Genomic DNA, 25,502 nt, shown 5'->3' on the forward strand with positions numbered 1-25,502 from the left:
AGCAGACACAGCCTCAACTGTCGCCATCACAGCCACAGGAGAAGGAAAAGAACGCTGTTACTGATCAAAAAGTGAGTGAGAGAGGAAGGGGCTGGAACTCACGTATCGACTCAGAGGATCAGAAACAGGAGGGGAAGTGACTGCTAACAGGTTCTCTCACTTTCAGCAGAGGGCAGGCCGGGGAAAAATTCCAGCTGGGGGAGAAAAATCCAGTTGGAAGCTGGGGCTGCTGGAAACAACGCTGTTACTTAACACAGGACAGCGAAGGCAACAGAAACCAAACAGCCATTTAAAAAGCTAAAACAATGAGGAAGATTAGATGATGTTTTCACATAGAAATCCAAACACTGTGATTATCAAATGTTTAGCAATTTGAGGTTTGGGAAAAAAAGTTTTTATATAACCAGAAGATTATCAAAAGAGAAAACATTTGGATTTAAGCAAAATTTTAAGAAAAGAAAAAAACTATCCTTAAAGGATATCAGATTGGCTACTATGTCCTTTATCCTTCTTCATTTTTGGCAGTGCTATGCAGCATGAAAGATCTTAGTTCCTTTATCAGGGACTGGACCTTTGCCCCCAGCAGTGTAAGCACAGAATCTTAACCACTGGACCACCAGGAAGTCCCTGCCAGGCCCTGTATTCTTTAAAAGGGGCTCCACCCACCTTGGGGATGTGGAGCCAAAACTTGAGAAATTGAACACCTTTCACAGATCCCACATTTTTTAGTTAGCATCAGAGTGAGAAGGGGAGTTTGCTAGGCATACAGATTTTTTCTCCTGTTCTTCCCCCAAAATTGACTCCATGTGCCCTGTGAGGAATAATGAGTCAGCAGTTTATCATCCCAGGTGGACAGTGCACGTGATCCTCCAGCTCATACTTTGTGAGATGCTGACTCATGCTGCTGCTCTAAGTTCCACAAAAATAAGTCAGTCACCTGGAGTACTTGTTTAAAGGTTCCTGTCCCATCCCCATGCATGCTGATTTATCAGCAAGAGCACCAGGTGATTCTTAACAGTGAGGTCTGAAAACAGTGTTTACAGAACTTCCTAGGGCACTTGGAGAAGGAAATGGCGACCCACTCCAGTGTTCTTGCCTGGAGAATCCCAGGGATGGCGGAGCCTGGTGGGACACGACTGAAGCGACTTACCAGCAGCAGCTAGGGTACTTAAAAATGGACCTGTTTTGAGTGCCACCCCTGAAGACTGTGGGCTTCCCTGGTGGCTCAGATGGTAAAGAATCTGCCTGCAACGCAGAAGACCTGGGCTTGACCCCTGGGTCAGGCAGATCCCCTGGAGAAGGACATGGGTAACCCACTCCAGTATTCTCGAGAATTTCATGGACAGAGGAGCCTAGTGGGTTACAGTCCACGCAGTCACAAAGTGTCAGACATGACTGAGCAACTAACATTTTCATTTTCCCAAAGAATGTAGTTTATTTGGTCAGAGTGAGTCAGATCAGACATATCTCTTGACTAAATTCACTAGGAATTACTGATAAGGGACATCAGCAGTTATGTATATTAACCAACAGTCTTGGTGACAAAAGTTCTGTCAAAACTACAAATTAGTAGGGCTAAGGAGAGCTGAAGTAAAATGGTCCCTGTTTAAAAATCACACTGGATACTCTTTTTGACAGGAGCATAAAATTTAATGATTTGGGCCAGCAATATGCTGAAATCCTCGTTAACAGAAATGAGATTACCACGGTTTTCATGTTCACTGTCAACAACAGGTTCAATGACAGAATTGAGAGCTTTTTCCATTTTAGCACAAAATGTGGAAGATGCTTCCTGGATCCTCATAACTGGATTTTCCTGCCTCTCTGATCAGTTTTTCACCCCTGAAGTCTTTGTACTGTTATTTGGTACCCTAAGAAGATGGAACAGGATTCTTCTGGAATGAAATGACCGGCTCGAAAGCTCTTCAATGAATACTTAAATCTCTAGGTAGAGACACATTTACAGCCAAGAGGAGCTTCTGACCTGATTTCACTTTTCAGGATCGTGACATATTTTACAGGCAGCACCGCAGGGAGGCCTAGCTGAACATCACTAGCTCTGCATCCTCAGGGAAAAGCCACAGAGCCGCTTACTTAGAGAGGGGTGAGTAGGCACAAATATAACGAGTCCAGGTGACATAGGGAATTCCAAATTGGCAAGAAAAGTTGAATTCTATTTTCGGTTCTAGGAAAGTCATAGCATTAATTTTAATACTGAACAGACTGAGTGAAAACCGGACCCTAATCCAGTTTTTAAATGTTTCCTTCCAAATTAAGTGCAATCAATATGAACAAAGTGCTTTTCCACCAGCGAGTAGAATGAGCTGGCCTCTGCCACAAGTGTTCCTTGGCTAATAGAAACTCCCCTCAACTGAGATTAATCAAGGCTCCTGTGAATAACATGATTAGGACTTCTGCGCTCAGAACCATGGCTGATGAATAGCTAACCAAATACAGGGTTCAGACAGGAACCGTGTTAAAGGAGTGGATGTGCACCATCTCATCAGCAACTGTGGATGATTCCAATTCCTGCCTGTACTGTAGTTAACAAACAGATGTTCAGATGAAAAAGTCGAGTGTGAATTCATGGAGAACCTTAGTTATATCTGAGAAGTCAGAGAAATTTTCAGAAATGCTTCCAAATACAAAAGAGATGATGGAAACATAAAACCCAATGAATTCAATGGCTCTCCCTTTTTAATCAATTTTACACAATGATATTGTACATGAGTAATCACATTAGGAGACAGGATGGGTTTCCTGTACATATACAAGATGGTGCAAGCTCATTCACTGAGGCTTATAGGTTTTTATCAGTTTCAAGAGGAGAGGCAGTACAAAGCTTTTTCATACAGGTGAAACACGAGAATACGGTAGACAAGACAGAACAACTCAGCAGAGGTGAATTCTTAAGGCATGTGGCTCCTGCCCAGTGTCTGCCACAAACCAGGTGTAGAGGACTCTCTCCCGCGTTATTTAACCTTCGATGAGCACAGGCCTGGGGGACATGCAGCTTTGTGGTGATGCCACAGCCCAACCACACCAACCTTGACACTGAAGCAAAGCGTATCTTCCTTTCTCCAAGTATTCTCAAGAGTAATAAAGCTATTCCTGGTCACCCTACTCCTTGGGTAACCTACATTCTAAAATATATGATTATTAATCTGGCAACATTCTCAAGCATTTTGGCAAAGTACCTCAAATATCCCATCACTGTTCATCTACTCAACTAAAAATTCTTTGAGCTTCAAGAAGATCTTTTCTGACTTCCGCCCTAAAGTATGGCAATTACATACAGAATAAACTTACTAGTTAAAAGAACTAAACAGAAGGCAGACTTTTCCTTACAAAATAAAGCAGGAATGGAAAGGGAAGAGAAAGACCAGGACACACATCAGTGGAGGAAGTTGAATCCACTAATGATTCTATCACTTCGACACAATCCACTAACAATTCTGAGCGAGTGTGTTCCTACTTTCCCTTTTCACACCCAATCCCATCAGACACAGAAACTGTTAAATCTTCACGATGTTGATCTTCACTTGGCCACGGAATTCCCACGGCAGGCAATGGGGAGCAGTGCCGACCGGCATGCACAGTCAGATACAGCTTCCTGTGGCCAAAACTAGACCTTGTCACTGCCTGGGACGGGTTTTAGTTCTCTCGCTTACGTACCTCAGGAACATGCAGGTTGAAAGTCTACATTAAACAAAAGCTTCCAGGACACAACAGGGAGAGAAAAACCCATGCATCTCATCCACATCTATTTTCCATCCTTCACAAAGCCTAACCCTCTTACAGTGATTTCATATCTGTATAAATGGCTTTTATAAACAGGTTTTTAAAAAGAAAAAGTAGGAGAAATCAGTTAACTGTGGCTGAGATTTGACCTAAAGTAGAGAAAGAAAATAAAATGTTTACTAGATTTAAAAAATAATACTTTTACAGATAAAAGATAAATCTTCAATCTGTAATTCTATCACTTAACTATCTCTGGAAGCAGGGTATTAATACAAAATATGAACTGACTTTTTTCGTCAGATAGTTCAACAGAATTTCAGTGAACACTTAACATTCATTTTCTTTGTAAATACCATGTAATAATCGGTGGCTACTGAAGGTTTCCTACGTGTGATTTTGTATTTTTGCACAATCCTTCATATAACCTATATCCTGGGAGGAACTGTGCTAAGACACAGCTGAAAGACAACTATTCCTTTCCTGAAAGAATAAAATCAGATTACTCCCTATCTCACGCCCACCACTGCCACACACACAGTTGTTTAGTCACTGAATTGTGTCTGACTCTCTGTGACCCAGTGGACTATAGTCGGTCAGCCTCCTCTGTCCATGGGATTTCCCTGGCAAGAATACTGGAGTGGGTTGTCATGCCCTTCTCCTGACCCAGAGATCAAACCTGAGTTTCCTGTACTGGCAGGCAGATGCTTTACTGCTGAGCTACCTGGAAAGCCCATGCAGGCAGTTACCAACTCCTAAACTCAGAACTCAACACCATGCTAAACCCTGTTACAAAACTACCAGTGACAGTTAACGCTGAAGTAGTCCTTACTCCTGACCAGCTTCCAGAAGAAAACAGCTTAGCCTTAAACGGCTGGGCTGTGCGCTTCTCTGCCGGCACCTGAGTCAAGACACAGGCACCCACCTCCATCTCGGATGTAGCTGTGATGCCAAAGCTCTGAGGTCCTCCTCTCACAACTGTCTCAAGCCCTGCAGAGCTCTACCTCCTGCCTCTAGGAGATACAGACTCACCACCTTCTCCACCGAAAAGAGCCCCATGCAGTGTCCACATCTTCATATTTATTTCCATAGTAACATGGAATAGAGTTAGTAACCACCACGGGGGTGAAAAATTGCATTGACTTCTGAGTTAAATCCCCAAACAATAAATTTCAACTATTCCAAGACTTCTTTTCACTTAACATTTACTGAATCAAGTGCTGAACTCCCCCCTCTGCCTTAGAAATCATGTTAAGACAGTTTGTCTTGTTAAGTATCTATGATGGGATCTAACTTCTAAGACCTACATGAGCTTGACCGTTACAGTCCATGAAGCATGACTGTACATAGGTTTCTTGACCTAACGCTCAAGAGGACATTTTTCACACTACTTGAATTTTGATCTGCCCCTAAAAGGCAGAAACCGCATCTCACAATCCTCTGCAACTTATCTCAGTATTTTGGAGTAAAGGAATGAGAAGAGGTCAAGGCATAAAAAAAACCCAGCTTCTTCAGGCACAGTGGAGCGCAGAGCTCCTGGAGAGACAGCCTCTGTCTTTATCTGCTCAAGGCTGTTGGTCATAGTTCCCTTAAACATGCCTGGAAATGCTGCCAGCAACAAGAGACTCAAAGGAGGGGACCAATTTTCATAAAAGAAGTTAAACACGTTTAGGAATCATACAGAGCAAAACCAGTCAGTGATGGCCTATGTGTTAAGACTTGTGCTTGAAGCTTTGGTGGGCCTCCTTGGCCTGTTTCTCAGACACCAAAACCCAATCCTCATTAATTAGCAACACACGATCAAACCAAAATACAGAAACACATATTTTTGTTCAGAAGAGGGAAACAAAGGCACAGAAACCTGCCAAAATAGATTTTTCCCCCCATAAGAATAGTATGGTTGATTAAAATAGTTTATCACTAGTAAAACTCGTATCACTAAAGCAGACAATACAAATTAGTTTTTAAAAAAACTGACATTCACTGAATTCCTGGTCTGTGCATTCAATGTGAATCATCATCAAAAATATATTACAGTTACAGGTTTGTAAGGAGTTCTGGCTGGGGCTTCTACACTCTATTTAGCATTTCAGATGAGAAGTACCACAAGGATCGGTTAGATATCTGCTGTTCCTTTGTATGCCATGTATGATGATTAAACAAACAGTCTATCTCCTACTGCAGGTTCAAAGATGTCCAGGGTGAGAAAGTCTAAGTGATATATTCAATAAGTTCTATACCCCTCATCAAAGGCAGCCCTGTGCATCAAATTCCATACCTAGAAAGTTCAATAAACTGTGTTACACTTTAATAAATACTTCTGTGTATTTGTTCGCCTTTGCGTTTAAGCTCAGCTTAAATGTTGTCAAGGAAACCATTTCACAAGAGGGTACATAACAACCTACTATCAGCAATATTCCTTGTTTATTAGAATCTGAAGATGTCCATATTACATCAAATATAAATATATATCATATTTACATTTCCTTCTTAGCTTTTCAATTTAGGTGAGTGTATTTATAGATAATGCCACTAATGTCACCACTATTATAATCCTCAGTGCAACTGGCATTTTCCTTCTGTTAGATGCATCCAAGATTAGACAGCATCTTGAAAGAGGTGTACGGTTCTTTTTTTTTTTTTTTTTAATGAAAAGAAAGAATGAGTATCCATAAACAGAGATCTAGGAATTTTCTAGGAGATTGTTTTTTTCTTTTTGTATTTCAAAATACCTGAAAAATGTGGTCCCTTTTTGCAGTACTATTCTCTATGTGGGGACAAGAAATTAATGAAATATGTAACTCAGAAAGGAAAAGAACCCAAAGAAAAGAGAACCTGCTTGTTAGCTCATTAATCTGTTTAGTAAAGATCTGTTTTAAAAGGTCTGAACACTGTACAATATTATACAAAAACAATCTTCAGCTTTCAAAGCAGCTGGCACATTTTCTAAGAGATCTGTTTGCCCCACTAGCAGTCTGCTGCCTCGGTGGGCCTTTGTCTTGTTCACTTCCGGTCATCGATAGTCTTAATGAATTCCACGGCTGCTGTGAACTGCATCCACCAATAGGACTCCTCTCCAGACAGACAGCTGGCATAAAAGCTACTGATGTACTGGACAGTGGACAGCAAACAGGGCGGATTTGCCTAGAGAAGTGAAAAATAAAGTCAATTACTCAGCTGGAAAAATCACTTATGGTAACATCTTTCACATGTTTTCCTATGAAAAAGAGACACCAGTCCTTTTGAAAATAATCCCCCAAATCCTTTTTGGAACTAATCTGTAAACCCGAGTTACTGTGAGGAGCAACAGTGTATTGGAAAGAAGACTTAGGTTCTAATCCTAGCTCAACTATCTAGAGCTTTCTAGCCTAACAAAGCACTTGACCTCACTGGTCCTTAGAGGGGCTGAACTAATCCCAGCGGCTTCACTCAACATCCCAGGATTCCAGATAAGGAAGGAAATGCTGCAGACAAATTGAGTTATATCTGTTTAGTAAGTATGGGTAGAACCAGCCGAGAAAGAAAAAAAAACAAAACTAAAAAAAAGAGTAGGCCCTCTGCTGCAGGAGGTAGCACAGAAAAGCTCCTGCTCGTTCACCTCCAGGTTCAGGTGTGTTAAATCAGGAGGACAAGCTAAGGCCTGTTCCTTAAAAGGGGCTTAGACTGGCTCTGTATAGAGACTAAACACATCATCTGTGGAAGAGAGCTGAGCAATGGGCAAGAGGAGTGAAGAAGGCTGACCGCACAGACTCAGAGTCAGCGCTCTGACTCTGAGCTAAGAGTTCAGGCTGCAAAAATACCGCAACATTTAAGAATTAGTAAGCTACATGTCAAATACACTTTAGACATCACCAGAGGGCTGAGCTGACTGGAACACATATTGGGTGGCTGTTGTGCACCCAATCTGCAGGGTCCCCACCTCCAAACCAAAATGTTCAAAATAAACCATTTGAATGGTGACACTTTAAAGTCAAAAAAGGACAAGAGGTGTCAGTACTTTAAAAAACAATATGGTACAATTAATAAAACATGAGGTCAAAAGAGGAGAAAGATGACAGGAAAATGTAGCAGTTTATGTGATAACCACCATGAAGAATTCAACATGAAAGAAGATGGTAAAAACATTACGGCCAGAGAACCTGCCCTCATTCATTCATTCAGTAATTACCCACCGAGCTCCAAGCAAGACCTTCAGGCACTGCTTGAAAAAGCTGAAAATGTTCATCTAGGAATCTAGCTCTTCCTTTCTTTGGATAACCCTAACTTCTGGACAGAACATAACTTGACATTAGCTACTTTCTTCCTGGGTATCACAGAGCTGGAAACTTGTAAAAGAGTCAAAGTCCATAACACCCGGGGACCCTCTATACACTGCCTGACTCAGGACGCCAAAGAAACTCTTCTCACGGGAGGTAGCGGGGACCTACCTTGATCAACACAAACACCAGCACAGGGACGAAGTCATCGGCCCCTGGAACGGAGTCCTCGTTGGCCAGGCTCAGGAGGTTCATGATCGTGGAGCACATTCTCAGGATGCACTGCACTTTGTCCCGGGGCGTCTTGTAAGCACTTATTGTCCTGATTTCTGACTGTGCCGAGGGCCACGGTGCCTCCTTAAGATAAACCTAAGCGAGACCACACACAGACAGTCATGCAGGTGGAAGGCAGAGACCAGAGCAACCTCCACGTCAGGAGGCGGATGGGTGAAGCTGCTGCCTTTTCCCTTTTTCAGAAAAACCAAATTGCAATTTTCCTTTTTTCAGAAAAACCAAATTGCAATTCCTCCCCATCCTCCTACTTCAGGACTGAAGCCTAACTTTTAAGCTTTTAAATTATTTGCTTTGCATTTTAAAATAAAACCACCCAGGGGAATTCCCTGGCCGTTGAGTGGTTAGGACTCTGAGCTCTCACTGCCAGGGGCCCAGGTTCCATCCCTGGTCACTGGGGAACTAAGATCCCGAAGCTGCATGATGTGGCCCCAAAGGAAAAACAAACAAACCCACCCAGATATATAGTAGAGGCATATGATAACACAGAACCTAGAATTCGTAAAATTTTAAGCAATTATCTTTCTTAAAGAGCTGGAATGGGACTTATCTATGTATTGCAGCTGATTCCAAAAGAACCGACAAGCTACTTTTAAAATAGCTTAAAAATTAGTATGTACCTGTGTTGCAGCAGCTCTAGAAATCAAGGACAATTAAAAATTTTACGCCAATTAATATCCAGATTCTAATGAAACAACCAGAAAACTCATATACCTAAAACTTTCCTGTTTTCTGATGTTGTAAGAGGTGTAAGACAGGTAAAAATGTTACTATCAGGAACTAAAAGGTAATTCTGAGGTCACATTCAGATTCAGTTCCTTCTCCTGAACAAGAGTTTTCACACTCTTTGAAGTTCCACCAGATCCCTTCATACGGGACATTCCTGCAGAATTTTCTGGAAAGAACACTGGCTGTTGCATGGTTAGGAGTTCGAGGCTCTATATGATTATAAAAGCATCCGTGGAGACTGTGGCTGCTGCAGGAGGAGTGAGCTGTAAGCAGGAAGCCCTGCCTAAAGGGGGTGGTGTCAGGGCGGCGGCTTCCCCAGGCTGGCCCTCCCTCCACTCACCTCTCACTACTAAGGTCCCTTCCCAGGCTAGGGAATTTTAATCCACCGAAAGACCTTTGAGAATTTTATCAACTGAAGGACATCCAGTGCAAGTGGTTTCTTTATAACTTACTATATTCTGCTTCCCTGAAAAATTGGTAACATGTACATAGTACACCAAGACACTTTTAATTGAATAATACCATCCATACTGTATAAACTGTTATTACCTCTGGTATCTGAAGAGCTCTGTGATTTGCAGTCACTACTTTAGACAATCTCTGAATATGTTCATGAAGAACCCTGAAAATGCCCCAAAACACATATGTAAACATATAATTCAGAAAAGAAGGTATGCAGGTAGTTATAATCGGTTTCCTTAAAACACACTTACACCAGTTTAGACTCACTTCTAGATAGAGATTACCATTACAGTTGAGACTCTCTCTTAGCTATAAGTATTCTTTGTCTTGGTCAAAAACTCTCACATTTAGGATCTGCTTAGAAAGGCTCAGTGAGCCAAGGGGACGCAGGGGGAAGAGTGGGAACCCCTCCTTTCTGGACCAGGGCAGCGCCCACGGGAGAGATGAGGGAATTCCTTAGCCTGGATGCTTCCTGGACAAGCTAACTGGTGAACAGGCCAAGAAGTGGAGGGGTCAAAGGCCAGAAACTGGAGAGCACAGACGCTCTGATGGAGAAGGGACGCTGAGGACGCTCACCTCTCATATCAGAGGTGACAAGGATTAGGCCTAAAACGGTGAAGGATCTCCCTAAGGCCACACAGTGGTGAGCAGAGGCTACACCCAGCCTCCTGCCTTCGAGTGTTCTTTCCAGAACACAGTGCTAACTCTCTATAAACCTGCAAAGAAGTCACGGAGGAGACAGAGGCATAATCGGCTTCAACGGTGCTCTCTGCAGTAAGTAGTTTGAATGTTCCCATTCCTTACCCCACCCTGGAAGCCAAAAACTGGGGCTCTGGAGAGAAAACAGAACCCAGCTGGCAAATTGCATACAGAAACTTGGGGAGGGGTAAGAAGCCCAAGTCTAGGAACAAGTGAGAGAGGCAGGTGGGAACGACCCTAACCCACTCACACCAAAGTGAGCTCTCTCAAACATACATGAGGTATCTTTAAATTTCCATGAAAAAAATTCTTACAGCAACCACCAGTGTCCCACTCTGAGGTCCTATTACATGGGCCCCTCAGGGTCGCTGGCACAGTGAGCCACTGTCACTGCCGGGGGTACACGGCGGCCACTGAGCAACACACTCGGGGACAGAAACCGGGTCGTAAACCAGTGGTCGAGAAAATGCAGAAGAGGAAAAAATTAAAATGCTGTCTCACTACCCCCAAATAACCACGGTTACCCTTCTAGATTTTTTTTTTCAAGATTAGTATTATTAGGATTGTTTTTAAAAATAGGCTTTATTGAGATTTAATTCATATGCCATACACTTCTTGATACTTTGATATTCAATTACATATCATTCCCAGTAAATAAAAAGTACGTATCAGAAGTCACACACTGTGCTTGATGCCCTGATGGAGAGATGAATGAAGCGTTGTGTTCCTGTACTCATGCAAGGAACCAGCCGGTGGAGGACGGAGGCGTTCATCAAACAATCACACAAACCAGTGATCTGGAACAGGGGGCGGTTTTGCCCCCAAGGGGCACTTGGCAGTGTCTGGAGACAGTGCGGTTCTCACAGCTGGTAGGGTACTACCAGCCAAGGCCAGCCATGACGCTACATGTCCCACAAGGCACAGGACAGCCTCCCACATTAAAGAATCATCTGGCCCGAAATGTCAGCTGTGCCAGCGAGAGAAACCACGACTCAAGTGTAAAACTGCAATGGGGGCAAGTGCTAAAGAAAGGTACCCAGGCCTGAGGCAGCCCTGCCCTGCCAGGGCATCTCACCCAGGCAGACAGGCTAGGAAGGGTTTCCCCTGAGGAAGTGAGGTCCGAGTTCTGATCTGAAGGGTAAGAGCAGGTGGTAGAAAGAAGGGAAGAACAGCTGTGGCAGAGCAGACAGCAGTGCCTTCCACAACGGCCAGACCAGTGTACACGGCCCTCCAGCCCAATTCCCAGCACCTCTGAGAACAGAGCACCTTCATTCTTTCCGGTCTGGTAACTCTGAGAGGTGCAAAAAGGAAACATGTATCTTTTCCTTTATTACTCAGATATTATGTCTGGTGAATAGCTTGTCTAAACTATGGGGCTGGCTGGGATAGCCCTATTTAGTCGATCACAGGCAGGAGCACTCACTGGTCACGGAGTATGTCCCCGTCCTGATTCGGGTAGAAGGCAAGTTTGAAGATCCGGTTCATCACACTTCGCTCGATGGCCAGCTGAGCGTCCTGAAGCTGTTCCTCGCTCGCGTTCTGCCATATGACATCCTGGGCCATTGCGCCGTACAGGAACTGCAGAAAATCTTCCACCTGGGCGGTTTTATCATCAGCGGCTGTGAGTTTCTGAAAGTCTCCAATGCAAAATAATACGCTTTAAAATAGAGTATTTGAACAATTTTAAATAGGAAATTATTAGGAAGTAGTTAAAAATAGAAAACTATTAGAATCATAATCCACTACCTATCCAGCTACCATGCTCTCAAAGCCGGAGGTAACTGGGCATGGTTTCATTTGGGGAGAAAATACATCCAAATCATTAAAAACAGGGGAAAGGTAAGACACGCGCAGAAGTTTAAGAACAAGAGGTTTGTTACAAAGTGATATGCTTTGTTTCAAAAAAAAAAAAAAAAGAAAAATTGGGTGCATCCAAAACTTTGTTAATTTTTCCAACTTTTAAATAAACTATAGATATTCAGCCAGGATAAACATGACATTTATTGGCTGAACATCAAGGTTTAAGTACTAAGAAATAACTGGGAATTTAAGGAACTGCTCTTAGACATGTAGGTACTTAAAAAGTAGCAAAAGAAAACTTCCCAAATCTTCCGGCTAACATACGGCTTCACCGAAGGGTCTCTGGCTACCTTGAATGAACTCCCTGATCTTCTTTTCTTTGCTCTCAAGCAGCAGCCTCACACAGACGGTGGTGAAGTATCGATTGGCCACCTCTTTGTCCCGCAGAACCCTCTGCAGTAGCCTTTCCAGGTGGGCCTGCGTGGTCTGCAGTCCTTGTCGACAGCGAGTGAGGTAAGCAATGTAGGGGGCCCTCTTCCTGAAAGGAAAGACACTGCAGGACACCAGACACACGGTGCACACCCTCCCTGGAAAGAGTCCTGACTTTTCTCCAAAGGAAAAAAACGACCTCGAAGACTGGTTTTACAAATGAGCCTATCGGGCTGCAGACAACCATCCTGAGAACTGATTATGTTGCCAGCTCAAGAAACAGAGTCAGGACTTCCCTAGTGGTCCGGCAGCTGCAAGTCCGCCTGCCAAAGCAGGGAACATGGGTTCGATCCCTCGTCCGGGAAGATGTCCCATGCCGAGGGGCAACTAAACCTGCATGCCACAGCTACTGAGCCCGAGCTCTAGAGACCACGTGCTGCGACTCCTGAAGCCGGCACAGCCTAGAGCCTGTGCTCTGCAACAAGAGACGCCACCGCGGTGAGGAGCCCGTGCACCACAGTTAGAGAAAGCCCTCACGCAGCAATGAAGACCCAGTGCAGCCAAAAATTATGCAAGGGTCGAATGCACACCACAGAGAACAGAACCAACACTTTATAACAACTGTAACTGAAGTATAATGTTTAAAAAGAGCGAATCACTATGTTGTACACCTGAAACTAATTTAACATTGTCTGTAAATCAACTATATTTCAATTAAAAAAAATAAGAAAAAAAGAAACAGAACCATTTACTGGTCTGAACACTCAGCTCGCTAACTCCCTAAACACTACTAAATCTCTTCACATCACTGGTCTGTTCTGCATTGGAGCACAGTCTCCATGCTGGTAGAACCTCATACTTAACAGGAAGCTGACTTCTACAAAAGACTAAAATAACAACAAAATACAGGTTGATATACCATGAGATCACTAAATATACCACCAATTATTTGCTTATAGCCTAAATACAACAATCATCAGAGCACCCATTCCCTAGGCCTCTTTACTTCCTAAGCTTCTCAGCTTAAATGTCAGCAGTGACAGGCAACAGGCAAACGGTAACAGTTCCTAGGACTCCTCCTGATTCCCTGGCCCATGGAAGCAGTCTCTCCTATCGCCACTAAACGAGGGAAGCGGCATCCCAGTTATCCTGGCCCTACCTTCACCACAGGTGCTTCTGGGCAAAGCTGAAGTCAACTGTACTCTGTTAGTAAGATCTGAGTGAGTGAGTGAAAGGCGCTCAGTCGTGTTTGACTCTTTGTGACCCCACGGACTATACAGTCCACGGAATTCTCCACGCCAGAATACTGGAGTGGGTAGCCTTTCCCTTCTCCAAGGGATCTTCCCAACCCAGGCACCACAGGCAGATTCTTTACCAGCTGAGCCACAAGAAGCCCAAGAATACCGGAGTGGGTACCCTATCCCTTCTCCAGCAGATCTTCCCAACCCAGGAATCGAACTGAGGTCTCCTGTGTTGCAGGCAGATTCTTTACCAACTGAGCTATCAGAGAAGCCCTAGTAAGAGCTGCTCGCTTACAACTACACTTCCAGACTAATATCCACAAATGTTGCTTAGAAATCTACATCCAGGAAAGCCCAGCACTTTGCAGTGAGCCTAGATTCATTTCTGAAATAAGGGCTGAGAAGAAAACACTTGCAGCCGAAAACAGGCATACAAGTGAAACAGGCTGGGGGTGTTACCTGTAGTCCTCGGCGATAGACGCCAGCAGCTTCCTACAGGTCCGGTTATCAAAGCGGCACACGCAACGCATTGTTTCCTGAAGCTGAGCCATTAAGTTCTTATCTTGTAAGTTAATTGCTTCAGCTATTTGCACTTTTAAGAAGCAGACAATTTCATTGTCTAAATAAAAAAACATCAGAATTCTGTTACTGTTGAGAAGTTCCATAGGCTTTATATACGCTGAAGGTCATCCCTCAGCCTGTGGGATGTCAGTTATGTCTGTATCATTAAAATTAAGCAGAACCAATTAGAGAACATTTTCACAAACCATCAGTAATCCAAGTGCCCTTAACTGATGCTAATATAAATGTGTTAAGTTGAACTGGATGGAACTGCTGTATAGTTTAAATACAGTTGAATACTGGCAGTTTCATATGGTTCCTATGAAGCATAGGAAAAAAATAAACTCTCACATAGCAACCTACCTTCTGGGTCTGTATGGTCTGGTAAACCGTTTCTTGTTGAGTGGGTTAGCACTGGGAAAGCCACAGAATCCGCAGAGCAAAGAGCGAGCCTCAGTTTCTTTTTTGCATCTCTAAAAAACATATGAAAATATAGTCATTTCTTTGTCCAGATATTGTCACATTCTATAAACTATTATCATATTTACTATACAAATTAATGGGCTTCCCAGGGCTAGTGGTAAAGAACCTGCCTGCCAATGCAGGAGACATAAGCAACACGGGTTTGATCCCTGGGTCGGGAAGATTCCCTGGAGGAGATCATAGTAACCCACTCTAGTATTCTTGCTTGTAGAATCCCATGGACAGAGGAGCCTGGTGGGCTATGGTCCATAGGGTTGCAAAGAGTCGGATACGACTGAAGCAACTTAGCACACACACACATACACAAATTAATAGGCTAGCTCAGGACTCAAATGTTTCAAATGGTCATAAATAAAAGATAATTTTTAACTTACTGACACCTTGCTTAAGGAGTGGGCCTTCTGGTTATCTGAGAAGCAAGGTTGTAAAGGTGCTCTGAGCAAGGACCATTTGGTAAAGTCACTAGAATCAAACAAATCCTTTCTGACCTTCCAATATCCACTAAATTCTATGCTAAACGTAAGGACGAGTCAGAAAGCCAGATTTTGCCCAAGCTGGGAAGGAATCAACAGAAGTCATTGGGACCATCTCAGCACCCAAACTAAGGAAGCCTTCCACCACATTTCTCAAGATATGTTGATCCTGCCATAAGAAAAGCTTGTGACAAGAAGACCTTTCTGTTGCCCTGTTGATCAAACCTCTGTATTGAACCAAAACCTGCTCAATTCCTGACCACTGAACCTCTCGTTACCACCCGGCAGAGCGCCCTTCAACAAGACATCACCCTCCTCAACAACGCAGTCCTTCACCCTGGGAGGGTCTTGGAGAGCAGGGATCAGAGCTTCTTCAGAATGGCTGAGGCTGCCTCCCAATAAAAGGAGTCAAAACACCTCTAAGAGCAAGCCAGAGTTTGCTCCCATTGCAGGATTATCACTTGTCCACCTCACCTGACTGGTTCTGAGACCCACCTTAATGGTTTGCTTCCTCAAAAATGAGTAACTTACGAATCACCTCAATCAACTGTAATATCTGCCTACTTTGTAAAGACTCTGAATATATATGAAGCAGTGAAGTCATGGCTGGAAAATAAAAATTGTCTCCCACTACCCCCCACCCCATTTTACCACAGGAAAAAAGTATAAAGCTCCATAATATTTAATGATAAAATGATATGTACAGCACAGGGAATACAGTCATTATTTTACAACTGTAAATGGAGTATGATCTTTTAAAATTGTGAATCACTACGTTGTACCCCTGAAACTTAAACAATATTATAAATCAACGATACCTCAATAAAATTAAATAAAATGATATGCTATTAAGAGTTTACTTAAATTAAGTGGGGGAGGAAGTAAACATGAAACAATACTGGCCACGTATTAGTAACAGATCTGGGGAATAGGTATATTGCTGTATTTTGCCATTTTGTACAAGCTAGAAAGTTTCTAAAATAAAAAGTTTAAAAAGCTAGAAAGACAGAGACAGAAACGGAGAGATGGACAGATGATTAATGCTTTAAAACTGATAATCCGGGGGCTTCCCTGGAGGCTCAGTAATAAAGAATCTGCCTGCCAATGCAGGAGACAGGAGTTCAATCCCTGATCCGGGAAGATCCCACATGCCTTGGAGCAACTAAGCCCGTGTACAACTATTCAGGCTCCTAAAGTCATTTTCTCAAACCGTGTTAGAAATCAAGGGAATGAGGAAGATGATAAACTGGGAGGGCTCCAGTAGGCTTACTGGGGAAGTGGGTTACTCAACAATATGTGGTCCCTGTGAGCCCATGAGGTTTGCTTGGTTTTTTCATTCTCTGAATTAAAGCCTTTGATATATGACATCCACAAGGCGAGCAAAGTCTTACCTCCCTGCTTTACATATTTATTAAGGGACTCAAAAAAACACCTGACTTGAAGTGACTGCAATGGTGATGAAAAATTCAAACCCAAAGGTTCTAAATCGTATACAAGAAATACCTGTAAGAGAAGGCTGAATCCTGAGGGTGGGCCGCTTGGCTCGCAGAATCCGGGAGATCGTCAGCGGAGATGTTCTGCAGGGTTTCGTCACGAGGGGAGTCGTGTGCGCTTTCACCGTCACCCATGACTTCTAAACAAAGCCCACCCCCCGCAAAAATGATAAGCAAGTTAATCCGGAATATTCTGGCACTGGTAGGTATTCAGAGCAACTCAACAATAAATTAAGCTGTGCCTTCTGAAAAGAGTTCTTAGAGAGAAAGGGGGAAAAAAAAAAGAAACTTCAAACACTATATAAATAAACTGACAGCAATGATAATATATCAAGAGAGCAGTTGAGAATAATCTTACTTCTTATCCAATTGTAATCCAAAACAATGAAAACCTTTATCAACTTAATAAAGATAATACTCTGTAACCACAATTACTGAACCACAGAACTAAAAGGGGTCTCAGAAATCATTTCACATAACACCCTCGTTTTACAGACGTGGAATCCTGCCCAGTCAGGAAGCAGCTGGCTGTGACCCTCTCGGCCAGGGCACACTGAGACCCCTCATCCTCACTCCAAGGGACACCCCCGCAGTCCTCCCCGCCTGAGAATGAGCCGGGGACAAATGCACAAATGCAGCCAGCACAGACCTATGGTGCCCCCACAGTTGTTTCTCTGTTTCTAATTTATCCATTTAGATAATACATGCATGTATACAATCCAAAGAAATGAAAAGTTCCTTAGTATAACAAAGACACGTGCCTACGTGGAAAAAAATTCTCTATTCTCAGGAAATCATTTCAAATGCTTCAGGAAAAACATACATATAAAAATGTGGCAAAACATTAACAACTGGTAAGTCTAGGCAGATGGAATATAACAGACCTTCACTGTACTATTCCAACTTTTTTGTTATTTTAAAACTTACAAGTGTAGGAGGTTTTCTCAGGCTCCTGTGAGTCCCCCTTGAGCCAACTCATGTTCAGTTTGTCAGAGACTCTTCCAGAGATGCTCTAATAGTAATCTCGGGGATTATACCATGGTTTTTTGACAACTATTTACGGGAGCTACTGAAAGGCTACTTGGAAGAATGGATACATGTGTATGTATGGCTGAGCTGCTCTGCTGTGCACCTGAAACTACATTGTCAACTGACTATGCTCCAACATAAAAGAAAAAGTTAAAAAAGAAAGAGGCTACTTTCAGTTCAGACCACTTTCATGGCAGGAATATAAAAGTTCCCATTCCGTTCTGTATCAGGATGGTCACCTGCACTTTCGTAGTTTGCCAGCGCTCCCTCACTGGGGCTGGTGCGTTTAATGGCATTCCTGTATTTGTCCAGAATGTCCTCAGCGACCTGAGCCTGCGCACTGAGTCTCGGGCTGGGATCATCTGCAGGAGGGAAAGGAGGAGGAGAATCAGTGCCTCTTGGTTTGCATCCACTCTGATGTTAGTACGACACCAGTAGCATAATCCCAAAGGCGGATTAGGAGGTAAGACTTAAAAAGAGCACATATCTCAGTGTTATAAGAGGCACCATGCAGCTGCCTGCTCATCCCAGGTCTAGGTCTGAGAGCCTTGCCAAGGCACGAAATCGGGACGATTAGCTCCACTTTGTCATCATCGTCAGATTTCTGCATGACATTGTCAAACAATTCAGTGCAGACTGAATGGATGATGGGATTCTACAGTGTTTACACCCCAATCACTGTTATTAGCAATGCATGCCAACAGAACTTCCAACAAGGCATTTTTATATGCAGGCTTCATTTATTCAAACATCTCTATGCTGAAGGAGGAAAAAAACGTATTCAGACTTAAAACTTAACCCTTTTAAATACTTTTAAATTGCCTTCCTCCACTTTTCCTCCATGAATTTTTCTCTCCACACCGTATTTAAAACCTTCAGGCAATTCATATTTGACCTCACTGAATCTCACCAGGACAGTTACAGGTGCTGGACTAGGACAGCACTTCTGTGCATGCAGTGGTGTCAGAGGCACTCCCAGAGAATCTAGACATTCTGGGAGACTGCCTGAATTGTACCTGGGGTACACAGAGAAAAGGTTTACCACCATCACAGGTGCAGCCCGGGTTACTGACAGGCCCACTATCCTGTCAGCAAAATAAGCACATTAGTTATGTTTTCCTGGAGTCAGATGGCAAAGCCACTAATTAACAGTTAACAAAGCAAAGAAGTGCTACAGATCTATGGGACAAAACAGAGTTCCATGGTGAAATGTAAATTCCTGAGACAGATCTAGGCCAAGCAGGTAATATCCACACTCTGGTAGAATCCCATTTTTTTTTTTAAGTCTTAAAACATATATTAAAAAAAAAATCACTAGAATTTATATATTCCTATGTGTTAACTGCAGCTAATGTGAATAGCAGCTGACATTTATTGAGCACTTAGCACGTGCCAGGAATTGTGCCAAACAATAACCCTACAAGGGACGTACCATTACCACCCCTATTTTCAAGAAAAGGAAACCAAAGTAGAAAGAGGTTAAGTAGTACGCTCACAGGTTCTTCTTCTCTTTCTACAAAAAACAATATTTAGTGTTTGTGTCTCTGTAAAACTATGGTAAACTGTAGGGAGAAACAACTGTCAAAATAATTTAATTTCTGCTATAATAATTTCAATGCATGTAAGAGAGTCCTAATAAAACATGATCTTCTTCAAAATGCAAACTTACAAAACCTTTATTGCTACAAAATCTTCTTTCTGCTATTGGTTTTGAGTGCTGTTGAAGGCTCTGAAAAAAGGCTAAAGATAGTGAAAGCAATAATGTTGCTTATAACCTTTATTTCTATAATGCCATTTAAAAAAATTTATCTGAGGACAATAAACAATAAGAACAAATAACTAAAACATACAAAAAATGCTATATGTACAAGGGGATGAGTGTTCCAACTTATCTTAAGTAGTTTTTCATAGTAAAAAAAAAAATTGCATATGATTAAATATCCAAAAGCAAGAGAATGGTTTACATTGCCATAAAATCATGATAGATGACCTAAGAGCCAATAATGATTTAAAAAAACCACCTATGTCTAGGAGACACTGGGAGAGGGTTTATGAAGTAACATGTGGTAAAAGGATACAACTCTGATTTAATCATGAAAAGCCATGTCTAGATATGGAAAGATTCAGAAAGAATATGAAAAAAAGAAAAGTTAAGGTAGTGAGATGATGCACAGACTGTTAAGAAATTCATAACATTTCAAAAAATTGATTTAATGATACTTTTCAGTGAGTCATTAATTAAGAGTGGGTAGAAATGTCTGCACCAGTCGGGCAGCTAAACTGCTTGAATCAAACACAAACAAAATGGAATATTTTATGGGAAAAACTTAGTCAACTTAGCTTCTCCTTTAGGCACCGAGAACTAAGAAAAATGTATTGCCTAAAGACATGCATAAAAATAATTTTAAACTTCTCCAAAGTTACTAATTCAAACATTTTGAAAACCTGAGATTTCTTCATTGAGTATTCCACTCTGTAAATAGTGGTGGTGGTCTAAAACGAGGAGGATGGTAAGGAAACAAACATGAAAATCTTGCCAAAAGTATGCCTTTCCAATTCTCAATCAGACTAAGTGCCAAGATTCATGTGTGATTTGACTTAACACCTACAACCCTTAGCACAGTGCCTAGCATGAGTCAGATGTTCAACAAGTATTTGCTGGTTGAATGAGGCCTGACTGCTCTCAGCAGGAAACCTGGCCTGAAAGCACAGCTACTGCTGTTAAAAACCCTTTATTCCAGGAAAGTCATTTCATTAAATAAACAGGAAGGTACGCCGGGACATAGAACTGTCTACATGTATTTCAAAGCTAGACATGACGGGGCTATGCAGTGAAATGGGATTCTACCTGTACTATGCTGAGCTCTTTGAGGAGGATGTTCTTTTGAAACTTATCCCATTTTTAAATAAAAACCTTCATTTCACCTGAGTAGGATAACATAATTTAAAACCAACATCAGAAAAAGAGAGATGAGAAATTAATTTCCCTCCAGATGCTCTGCAGTCACTGGAGATAGTACACAGCTATCAAGTTCATGGTTGGGTTGTCAATACTACCTCTCATACTTTTTCCTTTCAGGGTGTTCATTCATAATATGCCAAAAAGAAGCTGCAGAAATACAAATGCTACATGAGGTAAGAACCTAACCCCTAGTTATATATTCCTTGGGTCAGATAACAATGTTAAAATGATTCAAGCTGTAAAAAAATTGGTCAAGTTTACAAATCTACTGATGTTGTTTGAACACTTCTCAGGGAAAAAAGGAAATGATTAGGTAAAACAGAATTTCAGTGATCCTGAATAATCAAGAACTACAGACGGCAATAAACTGAGACTTCTACGATCAACGTCAGAGGAAACTACTGTCAGTGATCCAAAGATATGGCATGCACAGCGCTAAAACCGTCACCACACTTTCCTCAAAGGCATGGGAGGTCATCATCCCACTAAGATGTCGGGTGCTAGGGCAGGCCCAGAGGCTCAGGGTCAGGGACCTCATCATAAACGGAAGTTATGACAATGAGGATGATGATGGTGGTGGCGGTCTGTAGGAAGAGCTCACTGTGGCCGCCAACTGGAAACCACAGAGCTATGAAGAACATACTCCCCACTGTACACACACAGACACACTCGTCTAAAAAGGCAACGTTTATGGCACCCAAGAGAAAGTGTTATGAAATATGTGCTCTGGGAATGAAGGAGCCAGGAAGTCCATGGGTCTACAAACCTGTGAGTGTTGAGAATCTGTCAGGCCCCAGATCATCTTTGTCTTTTTCTTGTTTTTCTTTCTTTCTAAATGGTATAGGAGCTGGAAATTAAATAAAGTCAGTAGTGTGACATATAACATACTGCACTACTCGGCAGACAGCAGTCATTCTGGAGTTAACTGGTGTGCCAACATTTCTAAGTGGAAGGAAGGTGAAAAGTTTAAAAGCTAAGAAATCCCGAGTGTCCGCTGATTATCATTCTTAACATAGCACTGAAGGTTCTTAAAGAAGTTTTCAGAATCTGCTTTGAGGTCATCTGCCACAGGAAGAAGGATTTAATAGGAATCTATTGGGATTGAATCAAAACCACTGCCTCTTAACCTCTGCTCAAAAAAAACACAACACATTCAAAGCTCTGAGCCTCATTCTCTCCTCCTCTAGTGGGCTTGAGTCTGGCGTGAAAGCAGCGCTCCTCAGCTCCTGAGCACCACAGTGCCGAGAAGAGGCCTTCAGAAGAAGACCCCTCCCTTTAGTCCTGGATAATCTCTCCTTCCTAGAAGAGATGCTTTTGCCAACTCAGATTTCAATACCTACTGGAATGATGCCAGGCTATTCACACAAAAAAGCGAACAATGCTACACAACTGCCTTCCAGAATAAACACTAATATTCAGGGTATTATCATCCTCAATGATTATAAACATAAGAAGCTTAAGTTTATTCCAAGAATGTAAAGAATGAATTTTCAATGTTCATTAATAGCATCCCTTTTTCCTGCAGTAATTATTAGCAATACATATGTCAAAAGTCCTACATGTTTAACTTCAATGGAATATAATATTTAAACAACTGTGACCTGCCTGACTTTCATTTATGAAACCACTGCCACTTCCTGCAAAGAATAGGAACTATCACTTCTAAAGCTGTACCTTAGCATTCACCTGAGTGAAAGCGTTTTCTATAACCTCAAAACAGCATGAAACTTAGGCCCTGTGAGAACCTCCCAGAGGAGTTGAAATTTTAGCTCTCTGAAAGAGATTTGGGGGCTTTGCTTCTTGTTGCTATTATTGCATTCTGATATCTTATAAAATTACCTTTGGGCATGGCAGAAACAAAACGCTTTCTCCACCAAGGTCTGTTCCTGTCTGATTTCTCATCATCGCTATCTTTGCGTTCTTCAGTCTGTAGAAAAAGTTTGATGTTTTATTTGTAGTTGGACAGCAGGATAGACTACCATGAAAAGGATTTTAGTTATTCTATGAAATACAAAAACCACTCATTTGTCTTCAAAGCACAACTGTTCTTATTGTGGTACAGGCAGCTTCTGGAACACAGACATATACCTTTCAAGCATTAGACTGATTGATTACTTGAGGGTAGGCATTATCTCACTACTGTTAGCAAGCCAAAAGGGTAATGAGTCCAGCATAGAGTAGGCACTCAATAAATACCCATAAGGGATGACTAAATGCAATGCAGATAAAATCTAGAGATTTGGAGAGAAGGTAGCAGTAGTATTAATAATAAAACTAAGTATGTACTGTGTGCCAAACACTGAATGAAAAACATGTATTACCTCATTTAAACTTCACAGTAGCCTTGTGGGTGCTAAGTGGCTTCAGTCGTGTCTGACTCTTTGCAACCCCATGGACCATAGCCTGCAAGGCTCCTCTGTCCATGGGATTCTCCAGGCAAGAATCCTGGAGTGGGTTGCCATACCCTCCTCCAGGGTATATTCCCAACCCAGGGATCGAACCTGGGTCTCCTGCATTGCAGATACATTCTTTACTGTCTGAGCTACTAGGGCAGCAAAAGGGCTTAACAAGAATATTTAGTCTCAGGAGACAAATATTATTACTAACCCCTCTTTATAGATGAGAAATATGGGGCTAAAAAAGGTTATCTCCCCACCTTCCCCAAAGTTATACAGACTGGATGTGGCACTGCTGCTCAAAGCTAGATGTGACCAACTGCAAAGCTGCTGCTTTGATCATCAATTATGGGTTATCATTAAGACAACATGCCAGAAGGCAGAGACTATAATTCCTTTACTAATCTACGATATGACCTTAGACAAATCATTTTATTTCTGTTTTTTCATCGACAAAATTGGAACTAAAAATACCTCCTCTGAGGGCATCCATGTGAATGGGATATCACACCCTAAGAAGGGAAATGAGGGCACCCAGGGAGGGTTCAGTGGTGGGGGTGGGATATTCATTACATACAGGGAGACTCATCAATTAAGTACCTACATGAAGAATCATGAAAGCAGGCTTCCCACGGTTGGAGAAGGGAATTGCAAACACAGAATGAGAGACATGAATTCTGCTGTTCTTGAACTGGAAATGCTTCTCTACATAGAAAGACAGAGATACGCACTGGAGCATCGGGTTGGCACCTGAGTCTCACAAGGCTGGGGGAGGGAGGCTCTTTGTGTCTCATTCCAACTTTTTTTAGTAACTCTGTGAGTGCTAAAAGATTAAAAAGAATAACTTTTTGGAAAAGGAAAAAAAGCAGTTCCTCTATCCATCTCTGAAGGAAACTGTGAGGTTTAAATGAGATACCAAATCACTTGTAGAAAAGTTAAAAGTATCATAAAAATGCAAGATACTACAAAACCAAAATAGAGGGATTTTTTTAGTGGGTTAAGGTGCTGGACATACCAGACTGACAAACCACCTTTAGACATGACTACTGTCCCTCCTTCACCCTAGATTTATATATTCCGCATTAATTTCAGGTATCAAGAGAACGAGGCAGATGGAACACTGACTGTAGCTGTGTGTAAGGAGCAAGTTCTTCGGCATGGCCTGTGTCCCGTACCTCTCCTCTTGAGGAGTCCTTACTCGGGGATGAAGATGAAGAGTGAGGCGCAGCCACCAAAGAAGTAGCACCAATGGCTGCGGCTGGAGGGAGTTCTCGCTCTTCATTCCCTGGGCGTCGGTTCCAGCTGGGGTCGCTCATCGGGCGCCGGACAGAAGACACGACGTCGGAGCTCCTGCTGCGAACTAATCTCTCGGGGTACGAGTGCCTTTGCTTAAACGCCTCCATCTCAGCTGGAGTCAGGATATGGGAACCGAAGGTAGGCAACCTGGCCTCGTTTCCTCCCACAGCCCCTTCCAGGATCGGGGGGTCTGGGGGCGGGTGTGACGGCCTGGCGTAGTGAACCTTCGGCCTTACCACAGCAGAAGCTCCCCCTGCAACACAGGAAAAAGGTTCTCAGCCGAGACACAGCTGGTCCCAAAAGGCATGAACAAAGGGGTTGTAGTTTTGCTCTTCTGGCCGTGATAAAACAGGGGCCAGAAAGTCCACCTGACTACTTTACCTTCGTGCGAAGACAGTGGGTCAAACATGGCAAGCAGAGACTCTGACTGAGACGGAGGCGAGGTCAGCTGGTGGGCACCTGAAAGACAGGGGCAGACGGTGTGATCAGGTCAGAAGGCGCGACTCAGGCAGCCTCCACACAGCGGAAAAGGCTCTCTCTTCCACAGTCTTCCTTTTTGACCAGTCAGAACTTGAGGGGCATACCAGAAAAAACAGTCTAATCAACAGTATTCTGATCACATCAGATTCACTTTAGTTTTTATCTACATACATGGATTTCAATTATGTTTAAGTGGTCTAGTACCCATATACCTATTACTTTTAATGGCCAAATTATATTGTGATTATTGCCAAGAGCAGAGCCAGAAGATGAAAATCATCAAAACTTTCAGAATGTTATAAGTTTCCTGAGTCCACTTTGCCTTCACCTATAAAAACAAAGACAATACTACCTACAGAAGGAGCATAAATTAAAAGTTCTAAAACTTGAAATTCACTATTGTTCTCAGCAAAAGAGAACTCATAACAAAAGTGAGTCAAGCTACATTATACCACAAAACAAACTTGAACTTCTAGAATACGTTACTTTAAAGCCACAGAGTAAAAGATGATTCCTCTGAGCATGAGAGCTCACTCAGTTATGTCCGACTCTTTGCGACCCCATGGACTGTAGCCCACCAGGCTCCTCTGTCCATGGAATTTTCCAGGCAAGAATACTGGAACAGGTTGCCATTTCCTAGTCTAGAGGATCTCCCCACCCCAGGGATCGAACCCACGTCTCTTG

General features: G+C 42.5%; 1 protein-coding gene across 13 annotated transcripts in view; it reads right to left on the minus strand.

The window, feature by feature from the left end:
- Nucleotides 1–1,628: 1,628 nt before the first annotated feature.
- The window catches only part of GAPVD1 (GTPase activating protein and VPS9 domains 1), a 65,882-nt gene continuing 42,008 nt past the window's right edge, over nucleotides 1,629–25,502 (minus strand). For 4 of the 13 annotated variants that reach the window (XM_012162841.5, XM_012162838.5, XM_060411796.1 and 1 more), the window contains exons 14-26: nucleotides 24,720–24,797; nucleotides 24,218–24,591; nucleotides 22,486–22,573; nucleotides 21,413–21,493; nucleotides 17,924–18,046; nucleotides 16,666–16,795; nucleotides 14,570–14,679; nucleotides 14,105–14,264; nucleotides 12,326–12,513; nucleotides 11,599–11,812; nucleotides 9,564–9,636; nucleotides 8,166–8,363; nucleotides 1,629–6,882 (exon numbers count right to left, since the gene is read on the minus strand). In XM_012162841.5, the coding sequence (XP_012018231.1) occupies nucleotides 6,742–6,882; nucleotides 8,166–8,363; nucleotides 9,564–9,636; nucleotides 11,599–11,812; nucleotides 12,326–12,513; nucleotides 14,105–14,264; nucleotides 14,570–14,679; nucleotides 16,666–16,795; nucleotides 17,924–18,046; nucleotides 21,413–21,493; nucleotides 22,486–22,573; nucleotides 24,218–24,591; nucleotides 24,720–24,797 (1,958 nt within the window). In that variant the 3' untranslated portion in view covers nucleotides 1,629–6,741. The remainder of the gene's footprint in view (nucleotides 6,883–8,165; nucleotides 8,364–9,563; nucleotides 9,637–11,598; nucleotides 11,813–12,325; nucleotides 12,514–14,104; nucleotides 14,265–14,569; nucleotides 14,680–16,665; nucleotides 16,796–17,923; nucleotides 18,047–21,412; nucleotides 21,494–22,485; nucleotides 22,574–24,217; nucleotides 24,592–24,719; nucleotides 24,798–25,502) is intronic. The other 9 variants (XM_027966445.3, XM_012162845.5, XM_060411802.1 and 6 more) reach the window with 3 other exon arrangements.

The sequence above is a fragment of the Ovis aries genome, chromosome 3 (genome assembly GCF_016772045.2).
Source record: "Ovis aries strain OAR_USU_Benz2616 breed Rambouillet chromosome 3, ARS-UI_Ramb_v3.0, whole genome shotgun sequence".
In the NCBI taxonomy this organism is placed as follows: Eukaryota; Metazoa; Chordata; class Mammalia; order Artiodactyla; family Bovidae; genus Ovis; species Ovis aries.